Here is an 18659-nt window from a genome sequence, read left to right on the forward strand (position 1 = left end):
AAACAACTGACCCTGAGTGAGTTGGAGGAAGGGGAGCGAAGAGCTCAAGAGGGGAGGCATTTGCGGAGGGATAGCCGAAGGCCTTGTGGACAATGCATAGGGTTTTGAATTTAATCCTTGCATCCACTGGGAGCCAATGGAGAGATTTCAGTGCTGGAGAGAAGATCCCAGGGCTTGAGGCCAAGGAAAAGTCTTGCAGTCCTGTTCTGGATTAGTTGCAGAGAGTAGAGGCAGGTAGATTTAGAAAGAGAAATATTGTTTTTACAAACACTGCGCACACACACAGATTAAAGTTGGTGTATATTTAATCTGCAAAACGGTAGCCTGACACGTGTTTCGAGCAACATGCTCTTCTACTGAGGCAGGGGTATGTGATCAGTATGGAAGCAAAAAATATAGGACTGCGTGCTCCACTTAAGATGCAGTTGCAAGAACAAATTGAAAGCGAGTTCGCACTGAGACAGCGTCTCCGCTGTGTAGGAGGACAGGAGCTCCTATAGGACGGCATGCTCCATCTTAAGTGGAGCACGCAGTCCTATATTTTTTGCTTCTATACCGATCACATACCCCTGCCTCAGTAGAAGAGCATGTTGCTTGAAACACATGTCAGGCTACCTCGTGAGAACCCAAGGAATGACGGGAATCCGAGGGAAGGCGTAGTGAAGAGGGAAAGTCCAGTCCACCAGAAACGCGTCCCGCAGTGCGACATTCACTGGGAATAACCTTAAGCAAAACTGTTTGCACCTCCTGTTGGACTGTGTGGCAAACCGATCCACTGCTGGGGTACCACAGAGAGAGAAGACCTCTTCCAGGACTTCCTAGCACACTTTCCACATATGCGAGCCCATGCTCTGCCTGCTCAGAGCATATGCCAAACTGTTCTCTGTCCCTGCTAAATGAACAGCCAAGAACGAGATCTGGGTCACCATTAGCCAGAAGCACAGCTGCATTGCCTCAGTGCAGAGGGGACTGGAGCACACATCACTTTGTTGTAGTAGCACATGGTCACTGTGTTGTCTGTTGGAATCAGGACATGCTTCCCCTTGAGAGACGGGGCAAAGGCCCTCAGGGGTAGCCGGATGGCTCACAACTCCAGCCTGTTGATGTGCCACCTGGCTTCCTTCGCTGACCAAAGGCGGCTCACCTGCAAGTCATTGCAGTGAGCAACAACCCTTCAGCGATGCATCCGTGACCACTGGGGTCTGAGGCCAGAAAGGTTTACCCGCCGTAAGACTGCTGCAGTTGCCCACCAGTCGAGGTCCACTTCGTTGGATAAAGAGTATCAGTGAGGGCTCTAAGGTACTGAGACCACTGGTCCCATAAGAGCTACAAAAGGGATTTCATGCGCAGCCTGGCCTCTGGCATCAGAAAAATACAGGAGGCCATGAGACCTAAGAGGCGGAGGAAGGAAGCCGTTGGTAAAGTGGCTTGGTTCCGGAATAAATGTACCATCTGTGCTATGCGGCCAGCTCTCTTCGGGAGGGAAAGCCTTCCCTATCAGTGTCTCTAGGACTGCTCCGATGAACTGGAGCCTTTGTACCTGTGTCATATGGGACTTCAAGTTCAGGGGGAAGTCCAGTCAGCAGTAGTAGGGAGGAGTGCTCTAGACTAGACAAAACCTGCCTGCTGACTTCCCCCAGATCAGCCAGTTGTCCAGGTATGGAAATGCATGGACGCTGAATCTCTTGATTTGAGCCGCGACTACCCCCATGAGCTTGGTGATGACCGTTGGAGTGGAGGCAAACCCAAAAGGGCAGGATTTTGAACCGATAGTGCTTGTCCCCTATGAGAAACCTTTGAGAACTTCCTGTGCTTTTTGTGAATCAGCACATTGACATAATCGTTGTCTAGGTCTATTGACACCAGCCAGTCCTGAAGTTCGAGAGCATGGAGAATTTCTCTCAACATCACCCTCTTGAATTTGTCCTTCCTCAGTAACTTGTTTAAAGCCCCGAGGTCCAGGAATAGGACAGACCTCCTTGCTTGGGCACCAGGAAATACTGGGAATACCAGCCCGACCATCTGTGATCAGGAGATACCTCTCCCATGACACCCTTCGACAATAGGGCGCTCAGCTGTTGCCGGAGCTCCTGTCCAGATTGGATTGGAGGTGGTGAATGTCTGTCCAGTGTTTCTCTCAAAAAGGGCAGACAATAGCCACACCGAATTGTCTGCAGGGCCTAGGCATCAGAGAATCTACTGCCACTGGGGCCAATGTTATGCTAACAGTCCAACCGGTAAATCGTGGGAGGGGAAATCAAAGCACCCCTGCCGCTGGCTTTTGGCCTCTAGAAGCCCCTTTGCCCTCCATTCCAGGATGTGAGTAACACCGCTGCCCCTGGCTGGCTTGCAGGAGCTGCCGCTTCCTGCCTTAGGGTACATAGTGTCTATAGCCTCTGCCTCTTGAGGCAAAGCTAAAAGGGAGGTTTGGCAGGCTGCGCAGTGACTTTGCAGCGATTCTTCTAAAGAATCGTAAGCTTTTTGTCCCAAAAAGCATATCTCCCTAAAAGGGCATGTCTAGCAGCCTGTTCTGGACATTTGGGGAGAATCCAATGGTTTTCAAGAAGGCCTTTCTTCTCCTCATTACTACTGCCAATCCCATTTACCAAGCAAAGCAGTCCGCCAAGTCCAGGCCCGTTTGTAACGACTGCTTGGCCACCAACTTCCCATCCTCCTCCAGCCGTATGAAACCATCCTGCATTTCCCCTTCTGGGATGTATTAAGTGGTTTGTTCTACAGCCCTCCACAACCAAACTAGTATTTGGCAAAGCCTCATGCCACTTTAGTGGCTTTTAAGCCCATATCGCCTTAAGTAAAAACTTTCTTGGCCATGGCATCAAGTTTTTTACCCTCTCTATCTGGAGGTAGATTGGACATAGTGACTGCAAGTCTGGTGTTTATAGTGTCAGTTTGCACTATCAACCCTCCTGGTGAAGGGTGCGAGGAGAGGAAATAAGGATCTCCTCTTGCCGGACTATATTTTCCCATGCAATTGGCACTTACGGGAGGCATTATGCATCAGCGATGCCATAAGGAGGCTAGAGGGTCAGCTATAGCCGGATTGAAAGTCATATGCTCAACTTTTAGCCCATCACCCAGAATATCAGCAAGTTCATAACCCTGAAGGGGTGCAGCAGAGGTTTTAAAGCCAAGGTGTCTACCACGGTTTCCACTAAGGCCCTGAATTTAGCTGTATTCTTGTAGGGTTGGCCATGCTGGAACTCGAGATCTGGGGATGTGTCCAGCCCACTTTCATCTTGTAAACTTGGTCTAAGGCTAATAAATCAGCTTGGTCGTATAAAAAAAAAAAAAAAAAAAAAAAAAGAAGAAAAAATAACTCTGTCGGTGCCACAATAAATTGGGTCCATGTCCCCTTAGTCGTCCGTCTGTTCGACGTCAAACAGATTGTATCAACTCAAAGAATTCGGTCCCCAATAACGGTATAAAAGAACAGTCGCCAATAGTCTGTGCCGAAGATTTTGCTGACAGGAGGGTTATCGGCATAGAGGAAGGCTTGGTCGGCAAATGCACGTTTTGGGTAGGAGCCTTTTGACGGACATCCATTGATGGTTTTTGCACCTTTGTCGGCCTCGAGCCGAAAGCCTAGGTCGATGGAGTTGACGGAACGGGTAGCGTGAGATCGGGAGCACTGCTTTTGCTGCCAACGCTTGCTGGTACAGGGGTGCGGGGAGTGGGGGGGTGAGGGGGGGAGGACCACACCAACAGTAGCCTGCTGTTTTAAACATTTCCAGCATTTCAGTCTTAAAACACTCCCACTCTTCCGATTGGTTGGTCGCTTACTTCGTTCCGATAACGAGCTAGATTCGCATCAGTGGTGGCGCTGTTTCTTCCTTCGTGAAGATTAAGAATGGCTTCTAGAGTGGGACTGCTTAATTCTCCTACAATGCCTATCCTTCCACTTTTCAGGTGTGGGCTCCTCCGTATTGGCCTCTGAAGTCCAAATTAGTGACTGCGCCAGAGATTTTGTTGACGTCGGCCCAAAGCCATTTTCCAGTCTGTCTCACATAGGGAATTTGGCTGCATTGCGATGCGAAGGCCTCCGTATAGTGAATCGCACCCAGGCACCACAGAGATGTCATGGGGGTTGGTCACCGTCTTTTTGGCCTCTCATTCAGTGCACCTTTTGAAGCCAGAAACAGTGAGTAGACATCGCAGTCAAGGTTTTTGAAGAATTTTTTAAAAATTTGACAGAAAATCATTGAGTAAACTCAAAGTCGTGTTCCTGATGCAGCGTGCAAGCGCGCAGAAAAAGAACTGCAGCAAGGGGAGTAGTGATGTGGTATTTATATAACGCCTGAGGTCTCATCTGGCAATAGAGCACCCAGCAAGACGAGGTGACGATCGACTGCCGGGTCAAGGTTCACTACTGCCACTTTCAAATAAAGTTTCCGAACATCAGAGCTGGATGAGGATATCAAAATGAGGAATCTTGATGAGAAATACAATCCATTGAAACAAAAAGGCTTAACCAATGTTTGAGACCCTGAGAAAAGACTCAAAAGGGACACAAGCAGCGGCTTGAGTCAGAAGTAAGAGGGCATTGCATTGGGCACCTATGTGCACTCCAACACTCTGGAGTGACTTTCTGGAATCAGGTAAGCAATACCTTTTTCCTTACAGTACCTTAGGTAACAAGAAAATGTTTGTGCCGTACGCTCCACGATGTTGCTGCCCTGGGCCCGATCTCCAGATTCCTTGATCTGATGACAAGGCAGGAAACTGGACGGGATCTTTCAGCAGCAATCTTGAGGGAGACCTTGTGCAAGACTTTCAGCAACTTCTTTGTTCTCTGGTTTTGGCACATTTTCTGCAGCACCAACCAAGGATACAGATCTCTGTCAATCTTCCTGCAGTCCCACGCTCTGATGAGGGGGTCTGGGCGAGTTGAATCGGATCTCTGGGGTGTCCTTGAAGGCTCAGCAAAGATTAACGGATTCAGCTTTTCCAAGACGATGCACTCGAACTGGGCAGCAGGTCTCCTGGTATTGGGTTTCTGCAGCTCTGGAAACTCCTAGGACCTCGGGAGATTGTCTTGGGACTGGTCGTTTCCACCAGCCAAAGGGAAGGGGTCCTCCTCGGAGATCCTCTGTCGCACAGAAAACAGGGTCAGGACAGCAGTGGTCGCTTGAAGGTGTTGCAAAGGGTCTGCAGGCGTCTCTGGTCATCTTCTCCGGTTACTTCAGGTACCAGTGCTCAACTTGCTTTTCACTCCTGAAGCCTCAACTTGTATACCAGTTCCAGCACACACTCCTCTGCAATGTCAGCATTTTACAGAAAGGGGCATTTGACTGTCCAATCGGGACAGCTGAGTTGGTACTCAGGCACACTGGCCGACAAAGGACGAGGGGTTGGGGGTGGAAATCTCCTCCCCCACTTCCTGTCTGCCCACTCTGGACCCTAGGCAGGGACACACCAGGGCAAAAAAAAAAAAAAAAACACACAGGCCTCCTCCTCCTAGAATGGTAGAATAAGGGCTGACAAAGAACAACCAGCTAGTAATGGCGAAAAAAGGAGGCCCCCAAATTGGTACTTGGGTTCCCCTATTGTGCACTACCGAGGCTATGGATATGCCCTGCGATATAAAAATGACAGTTGTTAGAACACGTCCACTGCCACCAGCCATAACTAGATTTTCTATGCGACTAAAAAGTTACATGGGTAGAGAGAAGGGGGATACTACTAGGTATCCCTTTGGCACTCCACGGTGGGGTGTGCCAATCTCTCAGACCAAAATGTTTTAGGAGAGATACCAAGTATCTCTCCATTCTTAGGAGCTGTAGTTACTTGAGGATAAGAAAAATAATCTCAAAGGAGGACCCCAAGGGTCCCCAGCAACACGGCGGATAAGGAGCCGTGTGCTGCAATAGTAAAATACAGATGTCTTTAAGAGCTATGGAGAAGACAGACTTCATAGCACCGGTAAAATACAAAGAATAGTGTTCCAAAAGACAGAGCCCATAAGAATGAAAGCGTGGAAAAAGGCTCCACTCATTCAAGATTTAAAGAAAAAGGACCAGAAGTCCAGCAAAAAGTGCTGGGGTTCTCACTAGGAAAAGGGATGAAACAAATTATACATCGCCCCAACACAAGCAAATCCCTGTTAATTTGCCTCATCTGCAGATAGGCCTTCATCTGTGCCTCAACTCCAGGACCAGTGGGAACAACAAGTCTCAATCACTGCTTGAGGATCCTGACCCTGGAAGCTGTCGGAAGTGTGCCTGGACCATGTGGACTGACCAGCTCCGGCTTCAGCTATCTCGCTTCACTGGCTGACGCCTTGTTTTCGGAATTTGAATTCTTTAGCCCCACCACTAGTGAAACAAGGAGGCATTCCCTTTCAGTTTCAGCTCTCTAGCACAAAGAGGGGCTGAGCACGACCTGCTTCTTTGCCTTCACCAGGAAGGTTGTCTATCACTGCCTGAGAGCAGTGTTCTCCCCTTTCGCATCAGGCCTTCAACATCCCATGACTTAATCAGCATGGTTGTTTACTTCTCGCTGTGCCCTGTTCATCCATCTGTCCAGTTTCAGGAACGGTCTTGCCTGAGCACCGGACCGCTGACTAGCTGGACCTGAACCAGGACACCAAAAGGGGGCTCTCCACCAGCAACCTATGGACCCCCTCCCATCAGTCCCAATCCAAGAGTGGGTCCAGTAGATTCAGAAGTATCAGAAATGGTTTGACAGAATTGGAGTACGGAGTGTGAAATTGCATACCTGTTGCTATGTGCCCTGCCTCCTTTCATAGGGTTAAACAGGTGCAAAGTCTTAACCCCCAAACCTCCTTTGCTTGGTCATGTTTGGTGGAGGTATGGCCATGGATGCCCCCCTCCCCCCGATCTTCCCCTAAAATGGTGGGATTGGGAGGGGTCCTTTAAAGAACTTTGCTTGCTTTGTTCTCCACTATTTACACCTACATGGCTTTAACAATACTAGTTCTGCCTTCTTCAAAGACTCCAAACTCCCAGCAAAGGACTAACATTAGGTCTTGTTACATTTAGGGCATTCAATCCCACCTTATTTAGCAAGAAGGACTTGAAGGGATAGGGCTTTATTCTTATAGTGCAACTGTTGTTTCTACTCTAAGTCATTTACCAGATTCTAACTGGTTTATCTTTGCTTTTCCCACAATATTTACAGCATTCTATTGTTAGGCAGAAACCTGTGCAGTTCCCTTTGGGAACACTGCAAAATATTTAGGACTACAGGTGTTAGCAGTAAACCCACTTGGTAGCAGTCTGTACCACCCAGATTTACCTGGTAGCTGTGGCTGAGCAGTCACACTTCCCTCAAGAAGAGTTAGGCAGTATGCAAAGTATACACAATAAGCACTCAGATACAATAATACAAGCAAACACTGACCAGAGCTTTGGTATCAAAGTATATCATTATTTATTTAAAAACACTGTTTGAAACACTCCAGCACTCTTATGGTAAAACACTCTAAACACAGTTACTATTATAATATATACAACCCTTATTCCTTATCAGGTAAGTCTTAGTTAACACCACTTATTTCCAGATAGAGGTGAGCGCTTAACTATAGATGGCACTCCAATAAGTTCATGAAGAAGGGAGGGAAAAAGACAGAATATGGGAAGATACACCACTCTAAGATTAGGAACACTTAGCAAGGCAGAAGAGCAAAAGTCCCTTGTGAGCCAAAGTCCATAGGCTGGGCCCACTCTTAGAGAGAGCAGAGCACAAATGCACCCAAGATCACACAGTTACACTAGGCTTTGAAAGTCTTACAGAGAGTTCGCAAAGAGTTTAGAGAGGCTCAGAAAAGTTTAGCCAGGGTGTCCCAGGCTAACCCAGGTTCGAAAGCCGGGGGCTAAATCTACCCCATACAGTCGGTGGCAAGGGAAGCCAGGCGGAACACGGTACCTTAAGTGGGAAGGATCCTCCAGCGGTGGCAGTTGTTCCTGGCAGCGGGTGAAAGTCTCGGCGTCGTCCAGGGGAAGAGAAGATCTCGACTTGGAGGAAAGCTGAAGGTCGTTGCACTGCCAGGGAAGAAACCAGCCGCAGAGTTTTCCGGTTAAAGGTATTACCCTTTATTTCGCGGTCATGGTAAAACGTGGTATTCCGGTTGCCGGGGTGCTTGGCACAGGCAAGGCGGCCACGAGATGCGTCGGGAAGGCGAAAAAGACGGTGAAACTGGTTATCCCCACCAGTCAAAGGAAGAAGACTCTCCGGCGGGAGATCTCCTTTGTCGTTGGGAAAAGTGGTGAGACGGTCCAGCAGGGCTCCACCGGTGGTGTCGTCGTGGCAGGTCGGCTCAGCTTCTCCCTCGTCGGATTCTTAGGTCCTGTGGCGACTTCTGAAGTTCCAGTCCCCAAAGCCCTGCTTTTATGCAGAAAACCCCCATTCACTCAGCCTAGCTGTCACTCAAACATGCTAAGTGGTGAGCCGGCCAGCTCACCACTTGGGCCAATCAGGACGGAGTGCGACTTGAGTTGCCTAGGCAACTCAGTCCAGGGTGCCTAAATCCCCCTCCACCCCTCCTAAGTACCCCAGACAGAGTGGCACCACTTTGGAGGGCTTCTGTGGAGAAGCCCGCCAAAAAGTGGAACAAAGGGCTCGACTTGGGTTGGAGTCACAGAAGAGCACACAAACGCCATTTTAGAACCAAGTTTTGGCAAAAAATACCAACCGGAGAATTAATAATAATTAAATAAACCAGCGGTATGTTCGAGGCTATCGTAATTAAATAAATAAAGATAGTAGCCTCGAACAATGGGAAAATCCCATAGAGAAATATTTGCGGTTGAATAAAAAAAGTAGTATCACTGCCACCAGCCAAAACTCGATCAGGGGGGACGGAGACGTGCCCCCTCGACTAACAGACCCCTCTATCGACTAACAGACCCCGGGGCAATCGAATTGCCCCAGCCAGTAGGTCCACAATATGATGGTTTGTACTGTTTCTGTTCGGAATTCAAGACTAGTAAAGTCAATGGTGACTTTACATGCCCTGGGAGACAGTAGTCAGTAGTCAGTCCCAGGGTATGGAGTCTATACTGGGGGGTCACTATGACACCCCTGTGTTACTGCACTGAAGGTGCTGTGTAACACATCACAAAAACACATAAACCCTATGGAGTAAAAGACCCCATAGCCCATTTAACACATCTAGAGTCAAAGGAACACACTCAAATCATGTCCAAGAGTGAGGGTTAAAGAGTCTCACTCTTGGCAGGAGAAAAACAAAGAAACCCCAAAAATCCAGCAAAGCTGCTGGGGGACTCACTAGGTTAGGAAATGCAGCCTAAACAGAGAATTCCCCCTAAAATCTATACTCTGATCAAACGGTTTGGAAAGTTAAGTGTTGGTACTCTTTAGCGATAGCAATCCAAGGTGGACGTACATAGGTCAATAGTGTACGTTTGATAATTTTGCTTACCTGTGATTTTCATTGAGTTTGGTCAATGCCTAATAAATATTATTGCATTTGTATACATTCAACCTTTAAAGTGCTCTATGTACTTAAATGAACGCTTCACTACCCCCAAACTATCCCAAGTCTAAGCCTTACTGCTCAGTCGCACTACCTCGATGGAGTTTGGCTGGTAATTAGTGCTTTGCATGTCCACCAGAATAGGGTGGCCTCTCAATCCGACCACAGTGCTAAATCTGAAAATATTTAACACCAAGTATGGAAGCTAATATATGGGGTTGTTCTAAAAAAAAAAAATCAAGTTTTTTGGTCTTTGAAGGAGCCAATAGGTTTCCCTTATGGGAAACATAAAACGAAAACAATAACACCTGAACACAGCACATTATACAGGTCCATTTGTCATGCAACATCTATCCTAAAACATTGCTTACTGTTGCTTTCATCTCCATATTTGTAAACACAAACTGGGCTTGCTGGAGTCAGTGCAGTAAAGGAAGCAGGAACAATATCCAATATGCGTTGATGATATGCAAGCCTGTAATACAGAAAGTGTTGCAATTCAATTGTTCATATCTTGGAATACAAACAAATTTCATTTTTAACAGATGAACTGGAGTCTCAAAAAAGTGTGCCACTTCATATACATTTCTGGGTACATGACAACCAAAACCAGGAACTGCTGAACAGCATGGACTATAAAGGACTCTTACCATTCCTCATCTGCAGCCTCCACCAGCACACATTTTTCTATGTGACGCACATGATTTAGATAACATTGCCTACTAGTTAAGTGAATAGACCTCGGATCATGTACCCTTTCACAGTACATTTGGTTTGGCATGAACTACAAGCTTAAAACTTAATTCTAGGGAAGGAGGCACGTGTTTGGACAAACATTTCTTCTAAAAGAAATGAATGCGAACAAATTCTTTGTACTGTACAGAATCCACAATCTGATACTTTTAGTGAATAAAGTACTTACCTCTAAGGTTCTGATGGATCAATACTTCTCAGATTGCTCATCTTCGATAGATCATCTCCAGTGCCAGCTGGCGCAGCTCCACATTTGCTCTGTGCCTTTGGGCGTCCCATGTCAGATGAGACGTTGGGTCGGTATATAAAATGGAGCCTGCCACACCCCAGGACCGCTACCTGCCCAACCGACAACCAGCACAGGGACACGCCTATGCAATGAAAAAGTAACTGCGTGACCGCTAGTCGAGTGGTCCCCGAGGTCACTAGACAGGTCTTTACCTGCCAGATCATAACGCTCAAAAACAGGCGACAAACCACCTCAACAGGGTCTGCTTGATAACAACCCTTCCTGCACAGGCACCAGCGTAACTCAGAACCAGTCATCCTTCCTGTGACACATGTCCAAGAGACCTAATAGCCGAGAAGCAGCTTGGAGTAGAAGCCATGAAACTGATCCTCCACATTAGAAGGATGACGTGAAAATTAACCTTGGGAATGAAGATCAGCCTCACATCACGGCAACTTTCTCAGTGGCGACCACAACGTAGGGAGGTTCAAAAGAGCCTGGAGCTCACTCGCCCATATTGCGGAGGTAAAAATTAACATGGAAATCCCACTCAAGGTGAACAGTCTCAATGTAAATGCTCCAAAGCAAAGTTAGAATTATGTTTAAATCCCAAGAATAATCAACTGTCACAGGAACATTTTTATAGAAAGTAACTGTAAAAACTGCATTACTGTGGGAGGGGCAGGGTTTAGAATGGGCCCTGCTAGTGGGGTCCTCTTAAAGACTGAAATAGCAGCCAAGTACCCTTCCACAGTGCCAATTTGGAGCCATTTCTGGGCAAAAGAGCAACAAAATCCAGCACAAAAAGTAGGACCTATCAAAGTGTCCATATCCTGCTCCAAGCCGTAAACATATGCCACGTGGAAAGGAGAATATCTATGATCTAGTCAGACATGTCCTACACCTTGCACTCAAGCCTATGAGCAAACCATGGAGGATGATGCTTCTGAGATTCTGCTGTTGTAGACCCTGGTCCCCTGAACGGGAGAGCAACTTTACCCTTGAAAGAAAGTGCCAATGAACATATGATGAGGTACTACCTCATCAACAAGACCCAGTTGGGGGGAATCTGGATCATGATGGACCCAAAATTCTGCAGTCTGTGAGGATGAGAGGAATCGGAGGGAAGGTATAGAAAACATTGAAAATTCACTTCATAATTTTTCCCCTAATGCCCCCCCCTTTCAAGGATATTGCCTGGATCAAAGTCACTCATACTGTCTTAGCACTGGAGGTGAAAGGGGCCCACAACAGGCAAAGATTCCATCCAGAACTTCCAGGAAGCAATCCCGTTCATGGGATCCCACAACCACAACATTTCCCTGCACAGAGGCAGTGATCCAACATCACCCTCTGGTAGGTAGAGCATGGCCACTATATTGTCTATCAAAATCAGAACACTTACTCCACAGTGTAGGAAAGTCATCAGCACAACCATGATAGTGTTCCGTTCTAGCATGTTTATGTGCAGCAGAGCCTCAAACAGACCAGAATCCGCTCAGTGACCCAGGAGGGCACTCCAACCACTGAGAGCTGTGTGTTACACTTGTCATTGGGGCTAGGGTTGCCTCAGAGGCTCTCCCTTCAGTAACCGCCAAAGCATGACATGAGACACCTTGCCAGTGACCCACAAAAGCTCTGGCATGCTGCCCCCTAACAGGCCATTCACTCTGAAGCAGCTATTGAAACAAAAGCATTCTTAGCCAGGCCTGCAGTCCCAAAAGGATGCACAAAGCCATGGGGCACAGAGGACTCAGGAATGCTGGGGCAGAAACCAGACTGACTGACCAGACGTTCACCATTAGTTCCTTGAGAGGAAAGGCCCCTCCCAATACAAATGTCCATTATCAATTAACTGGCGCAAAAATGGAGTGGTGACGTCCCAGACCTCAGGTTTAGGGACAATCACAAGCGGTGTAAAAGCAAGAAGCTGTGATAGATGTGCCGTTTCTGGGGATTGAGCCAATGATGGAGGCAAGGAAAGGCATTAATCCGCTCCCTTCTAAGACGGCCAGCCCCAAACCCAGCAGCTTGGTGAACATCCTTGGGGCCAAGGAAAGGCTAACCAGAAGGACTTAGAACATGCAATAGGAATCTACTGCAAAGATACCCCCTGTGTCAGTAGGCACCTTGATGGTCGAGGGACAACAGCCAGTACTGGAGCGCCAGGAGAAAGTCTTGGGGAGTCTTCTAGGGAGAAAGTCTTGAATTTGCCCTTACACAAATACCAATTCAGAAGTCGCAGATCCACGATGTGATGATGGCCACCAACCTCCTTTGACCCAAGAAAGTACAGAGTGCCATCCCATGTTATAGGGAACTACACCGTCTTGGAGTAATTTTTAAACAGATTTCAGACTTCCCCCAAGAGGAGAGGACTCTAGGAAGAAGGAAGTGAAGGAGAGTGGCGATACAAGCCACAAGACAAAGCCCCAAAAGTGGTCAGACACATTCCTTAAACAGGGAGGCACTCTCCTCCCCAATGGAGAAATTAAAGGGGGTTTGGACTAGGAGCAGCAAAGTGCACAACACCTGAAGTGCGGTTAGGAAACTTTGCAACCTTAAAGTTTTCTTTTCCAACTTTTGGATTACAAACACAAGGTGTCCAGGACCTGCTGGTGGCAGCGGCTATCTTCCCACTGTGTCTTGAACTTTTTACTTTAGCATCTTTGCAATTACTGCAAATGGCTAAGAGTGCCAACCACTCAAAGATGGTCGTGCCACAAGATTTTTGCCTGTCGTTTGCCCAGGGAAAGCGGTTGCTTTAGCAGGTTAAAGCATGATCGGTGTATGCCGCTGGCTGTAGGGAATGGACTGTTTGGTCCCAGTCCGCATTTTGGTACCTGGGCTGATTGTGTATCCATGATTGGATAGCCACTGCCAGTTTGAATGGTGCAGATCTTGAACATTAGTGGGCCCCGAGTGAGCATCCAGTCCAAATCTTCTATAAAAGGACTCCTCCTGCAGACATTCTACAGATCAGTGGTGTGAAGACCCCTATAGAAATCTGCAGCTGACCAGCACCAACCCCAGTGATGGTGCTCCAGTTTTGGTTTTAATGTAGCGCACACTTTGCAGTGAGGTGCTGCAGTGGTACTTTAAACCACATTTTCAGTAGTAACAGATTGTCCAACTAAAATAATTAGGTGCATATTGCTAGACGGTCCTGTTTTATTAGTATATTTTGACTTTAATGAATTAGCCGAGTTTAGTACACTTTCAAGGTGCACGCTTGACAAATTATATACATTCAATTTAGAATTGTATGGTGTAAGAAGGCCATTTTATATGTATTATAACATGTATTATAAATATATAAATATTGTTTACAATGGCGGCTTTATGCAGAATATGAATTTGTGTAACCTAGTTGATGCGTTAAGGATAGGTTGGGGCAGCGGACTAAGTTTACACTTCTTTTCATGCAGCTGTGAGCATGTTTATTTTCACAATTCTATTTGGAATACCATATATTCAAAATGTCCATGTCTGGTTTTTGCCCTGTCCTTTGGTAACAATTTTTGACTGGCTTACTCTTGAGGTCAAAAATGAAATTATCTTTTGCAGACTCCTCTTGGTGTTCCCGAGAAAAGTGGAGGTGTGTGCAGTCTCATTAGATATTGAGCATGGGATGTCTTGTCCTAATCCACATTTCAGCCAGAGGATGTCGGATATTGGGGAGATGTGGTGGAAAGGCCAGCCAGGATTCGACCGTCCTGGCCAGTTTGAATGGTGCAGATCCTTACCCTGGCAGGGTTGGGTCAGCACCAAACCCGAATTTGGGATAAAAAAAAGAGTCTTGCTGTCGTTAACCAGACCGTCAACTGGTGCCAAGACCCTGAAGGAGGATTGTGCTTAAGTCCAAGAAGTATGCCGCTGGGAATGTCCAGCTTCACCCAAACTAAATCCCAATGAAGCTCTGACTCTTGAAACAATGAAGTTGGTGGGGCCAACAGTCCAGACAACTGCAGGAGAGCCTGCCACCACAAGCCATCAGACATTCCAGGACTCGCCTGTGGGCTTCCCAGTTTTGCACAAGGCCTATTCAGTGCATCAGTAGCTGTCAACCATTGCAACTTGAGACTAGTCCGGTCGAATTGTGGCCCACAACCAACCCTCTTGTTGTAGCTGCTCTCTATGAAGTGGGGCTTTCATGGAGCAGAGCTTTCTTCACTCCCATGTGTCTAACAAGCCACCTCCCCGCTGATCTATGCAATGTCCTGGTGGAAGGGTGCGTCTCTTTCCGTTCTGGGACCTGCTGTAGCTGCGCTCCTTAAGTGCCTGTGTCATCCTGCTGGAAGAACTTCATAACTTCTTTTAGAGCACGGATCTGCCATCTAGTCGGAAGCTACGCAGATGCAGACTTAAGCCATTGCACCTGTGGCCCCTGTACAGCCTGCAGCCAGCAATTGAGTAACCTAGGGTTGAACTCAGAAATCTGAGTATAGGGCACAAGACTGCAAACCGTTTTCTCGCAACCCCATTGATCAGGATTGTACGGGTGTAAAGTGGTCATCCATGCTTGGTCATGGAGTTCTGGGCAAGAATACCCCTATGGTATAGTGGTATTCTGAACTAAAACACTTTAAAAAGTGTGCCGGGAGGATAGCTCAGGGGCAACGTGTTGGTCTTGAAAGCAAGACCATGCAGAGCAACACAGATCCAAATCTCGGTCACATGCTTAAGAGACTGGTCTCCAGTATTAAGCGCGCTACAAAAGATTAATTAAAAAAGTTACACACTACAATGCATCAGGTCAAATAAGTAGTTAAGGTATAATATGCAGTATTAAAAAGATACCCAGTATATTATAAAACAAACTAATGTTCCAAGGACGAGTCTCCTAACCCCACAGACTATGTGGGTCCATAAGGTAGCCATCCAAAAAAATGAATAGGGGGTGGGAGAACAATAGAATCAGAACTTCAGAAGCATGTAAAGCCCCTGATGGGCCTGCACAATTAAGCACAGTGGCCTAAAGACCTAATGCATCCTTTCTATGGGGAAAGCTCAACTAGGGGTGAGCCCTGGACCTGGGGGATATATAGGAAGGGGATGGGAGAAAAGTAAAGTAGACATTTTAGCCAATAGGAAATATATTGCACAAATCCCCAATACCTCAACCAACACTACACATTAATTGGTATACCCTGCGGCACGGTATTAGTATTAAAAATAATACAAATGCACACATGGTACTCAAACAGTCATGGGCAGGAAACATTTCAAAATCATAGCCAAAAGGCTTCTAAGAATTAAGAATACATTTCAGCAACAGTTCCCTCAGCAATAACCTTTAGAGAAAAATATGGAGTCAACAAAAATGTTTTTGGCTTATAAACCATTCACCATTAGAGAAATGCAGAGACTGTCTTTAACAAGTACGAACATTCTAGTTTTTGGACCAGAGCTTACTAGACCCATTGAGGGTATAGGAAAAATGACCAGGGAGACAAGCTTCCAGAGTCACTCAGATTCAGGATAGGTTGTCACAATCAACGGGTTTACCGTCATTGGGCCAACCACTTTGAGGATAGTCTGTTCTACCCCACGAGAAGATGCCAAAACAAACATAAGGCACACTTTAAATATTTCATGGTAAGTAAAAATACTTTAGCACATATATACAGAGACAACTTCTTTAATTACCCCTATGTGGGTTACACATTACTTTAGAAACCAAATAATGTATTCACAAATGCATTCACTAAAGTAGGGAGAACAGATGCTGAACACATCCATAGACCATATAATTCTAAGGCGCCCAGCACCATATGCTATAACATTACAAGTCTAGTCCTAGAATATACCAAGTCTCTAGTATTCCTCTAGGTGCCTCAAAAGGTTCCTGATGGAGTGAGTTGCCAGGAGGACCCAATCACCTAGTGCAGGTAAAGTAGTGAAGTTCAGTTAGTGCAATGCAACAATGCGAAATAGGGACTTAAACAGAGTTTCAGCAAAAGGAGTAGCGGCAACCACCACAGGGGTTTTCAAGGATGACCAACAGAAGTACTTAACAGGACACCAAGGTCCTGGTGCAGTCCAGAATATCACTAAAGTAAGCAAGACTTTATGCCCAATGCAAATCAACAGGAGGGAGGTGTTCAAGAGATAACCAATCTCATTCCCTAAGCCTCTAGGAAGTTAGAAACAGAATAAATTCCTGGGAAAAACTAGGCTCACCAGTGTTTTACCAGGCTGGATAGTCGGGACGCGGGTTTAAGGGTGTTCAGAGACTGTCTTTAGATGCCTCTGGAGACCTCAGACTATTGGGGGTAAAGCAGGAAGGGGGGGGGAATAGGACACGCACTAAGAGTTCCAGCCATTTGGCTAGCCAGAAGTTAGAGCAACAATTAACAGCTGGTTCCGGGTCTTTCAGAGTAAAGCAAGGATGCGCATTCCTGCAACTGAAAAATGGCGATGTACCTCAAGCATGAAAGGTGACTCATTGGTCCCACCGGTCTTCGGGAAGAAGGCACCCCACAGAGATCATACCTGTCGATATTAAGGTTGAGATTTGTGACTCGGTGGTATTGGCTGAGCCAATGCTGGGTTTTGTAGCAGTCCCCCAGCCTCCCAAGGTCAGCCTTCCACGGATCTCTTAAACGCCAGTGGTTGATTGGGTTACAGGGTCCAGCTCATAGCTTTAAATCCAGCTAACGGGCAGAGGGCAAACCTAGAGCTTGAATAAGGAATCCTTGCAACATTCAAACTGGCAGGTGGCTGTCCAAGAGGGTTTTCATTCAAGTGTCTGGGAGGGGCACGGGGTATTAAAACACTTCCGTGTTTAGCATAAATACCTATGATTACTCTCCAGGCTTCCTGGGATGAATGCCAAGTGTTCTGATGAATGGTAAAAATAAAGACTGATAGTAATATGAAATAACTACAAAATTATGAAAAGACTACAGAACTTCCTGTGGAGCCTCATACCGCACTGCTTTTTAAAGGTAGGTGAAAGGTGCATTAGCCTGGTCCTTAGCACAATCATTTATTTGGCTTCCCGCAGGAAAGATGTTGGACACAGATATTGAACTTCTTTGCCCAACTTGAAGCTATAGTAGGTGACAACAGTGAGAGCCAGGGAATATAACAAGGGGTGCATTTGAGTCCCACAGAGGGAGATTTTGCTGTGGACAGACCAGGAGCTGGCCAGAAGACAGAGGCAGGCAGAAGGCTAGAAAGGGAGGGGTCAAGTCCCTCTCTTTCCCTGGCTGGATTTTAAAGCTACTAAATATAATTCTGGGCTTTTCTGAGACATTTTGAGTCCCCAGAGGACTCAGTCTACTGACTTTTGCGCAGAGCCTTTGATCAAGCTGAGTGGGGAATGTGGTTTGCTTCGCCACCCAATGCAGGTCAGCTCACAACCTCAATGGCTACATGTTGGCACCATGGTCCATCCCAATTGACATTAACTCTTTGGAGCATTTTTCTTTAAGGTTTACGCTTTTTTGATGAAGATTTGGTAACCTTTATAGATTATACAGTAAATTGGGGATTTTTGGTGATACCAACCATCTGTCCTGCGCTCTTCGAAAAATGGCCGCTGATCGGTAGAGTGACGGAGTAACAACCCCCTACTCCGGTAAAACAGAAAGGTTAGTGGGGTTCGCGGGAACACCACTCTACTTTAAGATCAAGCGCCACAGGGTAAATAATGTGTACACAAAAGGTATTTGAATTTGGAAATTATATTTCAGAAAAAATGCCCTATAAGAGACCTGTTTCGGCGGATAAATCGCCTTTTTCAATCAGGGCTAAGATAGTTTACACAAACAGGTCATAAAACATATAAGTACAAGACGGTTCGGTGAAATAAGCAGTTGGAAAAACAATGTAAAATCAATATTGCAAAAATTAGTGCACAGAGAGACAAGGAAGGGGGAAAAGGGGAGGATTGTTAGGGACGGTAGAGATATCAAAAAAGGGGAAAGAAAAGATGATCATCATAATGTTAATTGCAATGTGTGTACAAGTTCAGCTAATTAGGAGCAGATTTTTTGAGGCGAATACAGTTGTCTTATTCATCACACTCGACATCTTACCCGATTTGGTGCAAGCTATAAGTCAAATCATTGGTTGTTTGGAGGTTGCCATGGGATAAATCCCGCCTGTAGGGAAATGTACACATTACTATGTGGTTTCTTTATGGGTTGCTTATTACAGAGAGTCCATTGGTTGCGGGTGCTGGGTAACATAGGA

At 46.4% G+C, this 18659-nt stretch overlaps 1 protein-coding gene across 1 annotated transcript in view; it reads right to left on the reverse strand.

The window, feature by feature from the left end:
- Positions 1–18659, reverse strand: part of NCBP1 (nuclear cap binding protein subunit 1) — a 1187216-nt gene that overhangs the window by 641470 nt on the left and 527087 nt on the right. The window contains exon 15 of the mRNA XM_069630359.1: positions 9847–9950. Coding sequence (XP_069486460.1) covers positions 9847–9950 — 104 coding nt within the window. The remainder of the gene's footprint in view (positions 1–9846; positions 9951–18659) is intronic.

This window comes from Ambystoma mexicanum, chromosome 6q, assembly GCF_040938575.1.
Source record: "Ambystoma mexicanum isolate Mex_15411 chromosome 6q, UKY_AmexF1_1, whole genome shotgun sequence".
Classification (NCBI taxonomy): domain Eukaryota; kingdom Metazoa; phylum Chordata; class Amphibia; order Caudata; family Ambystomatidae; genus Ambystoma; species Ambystoma mexicanum.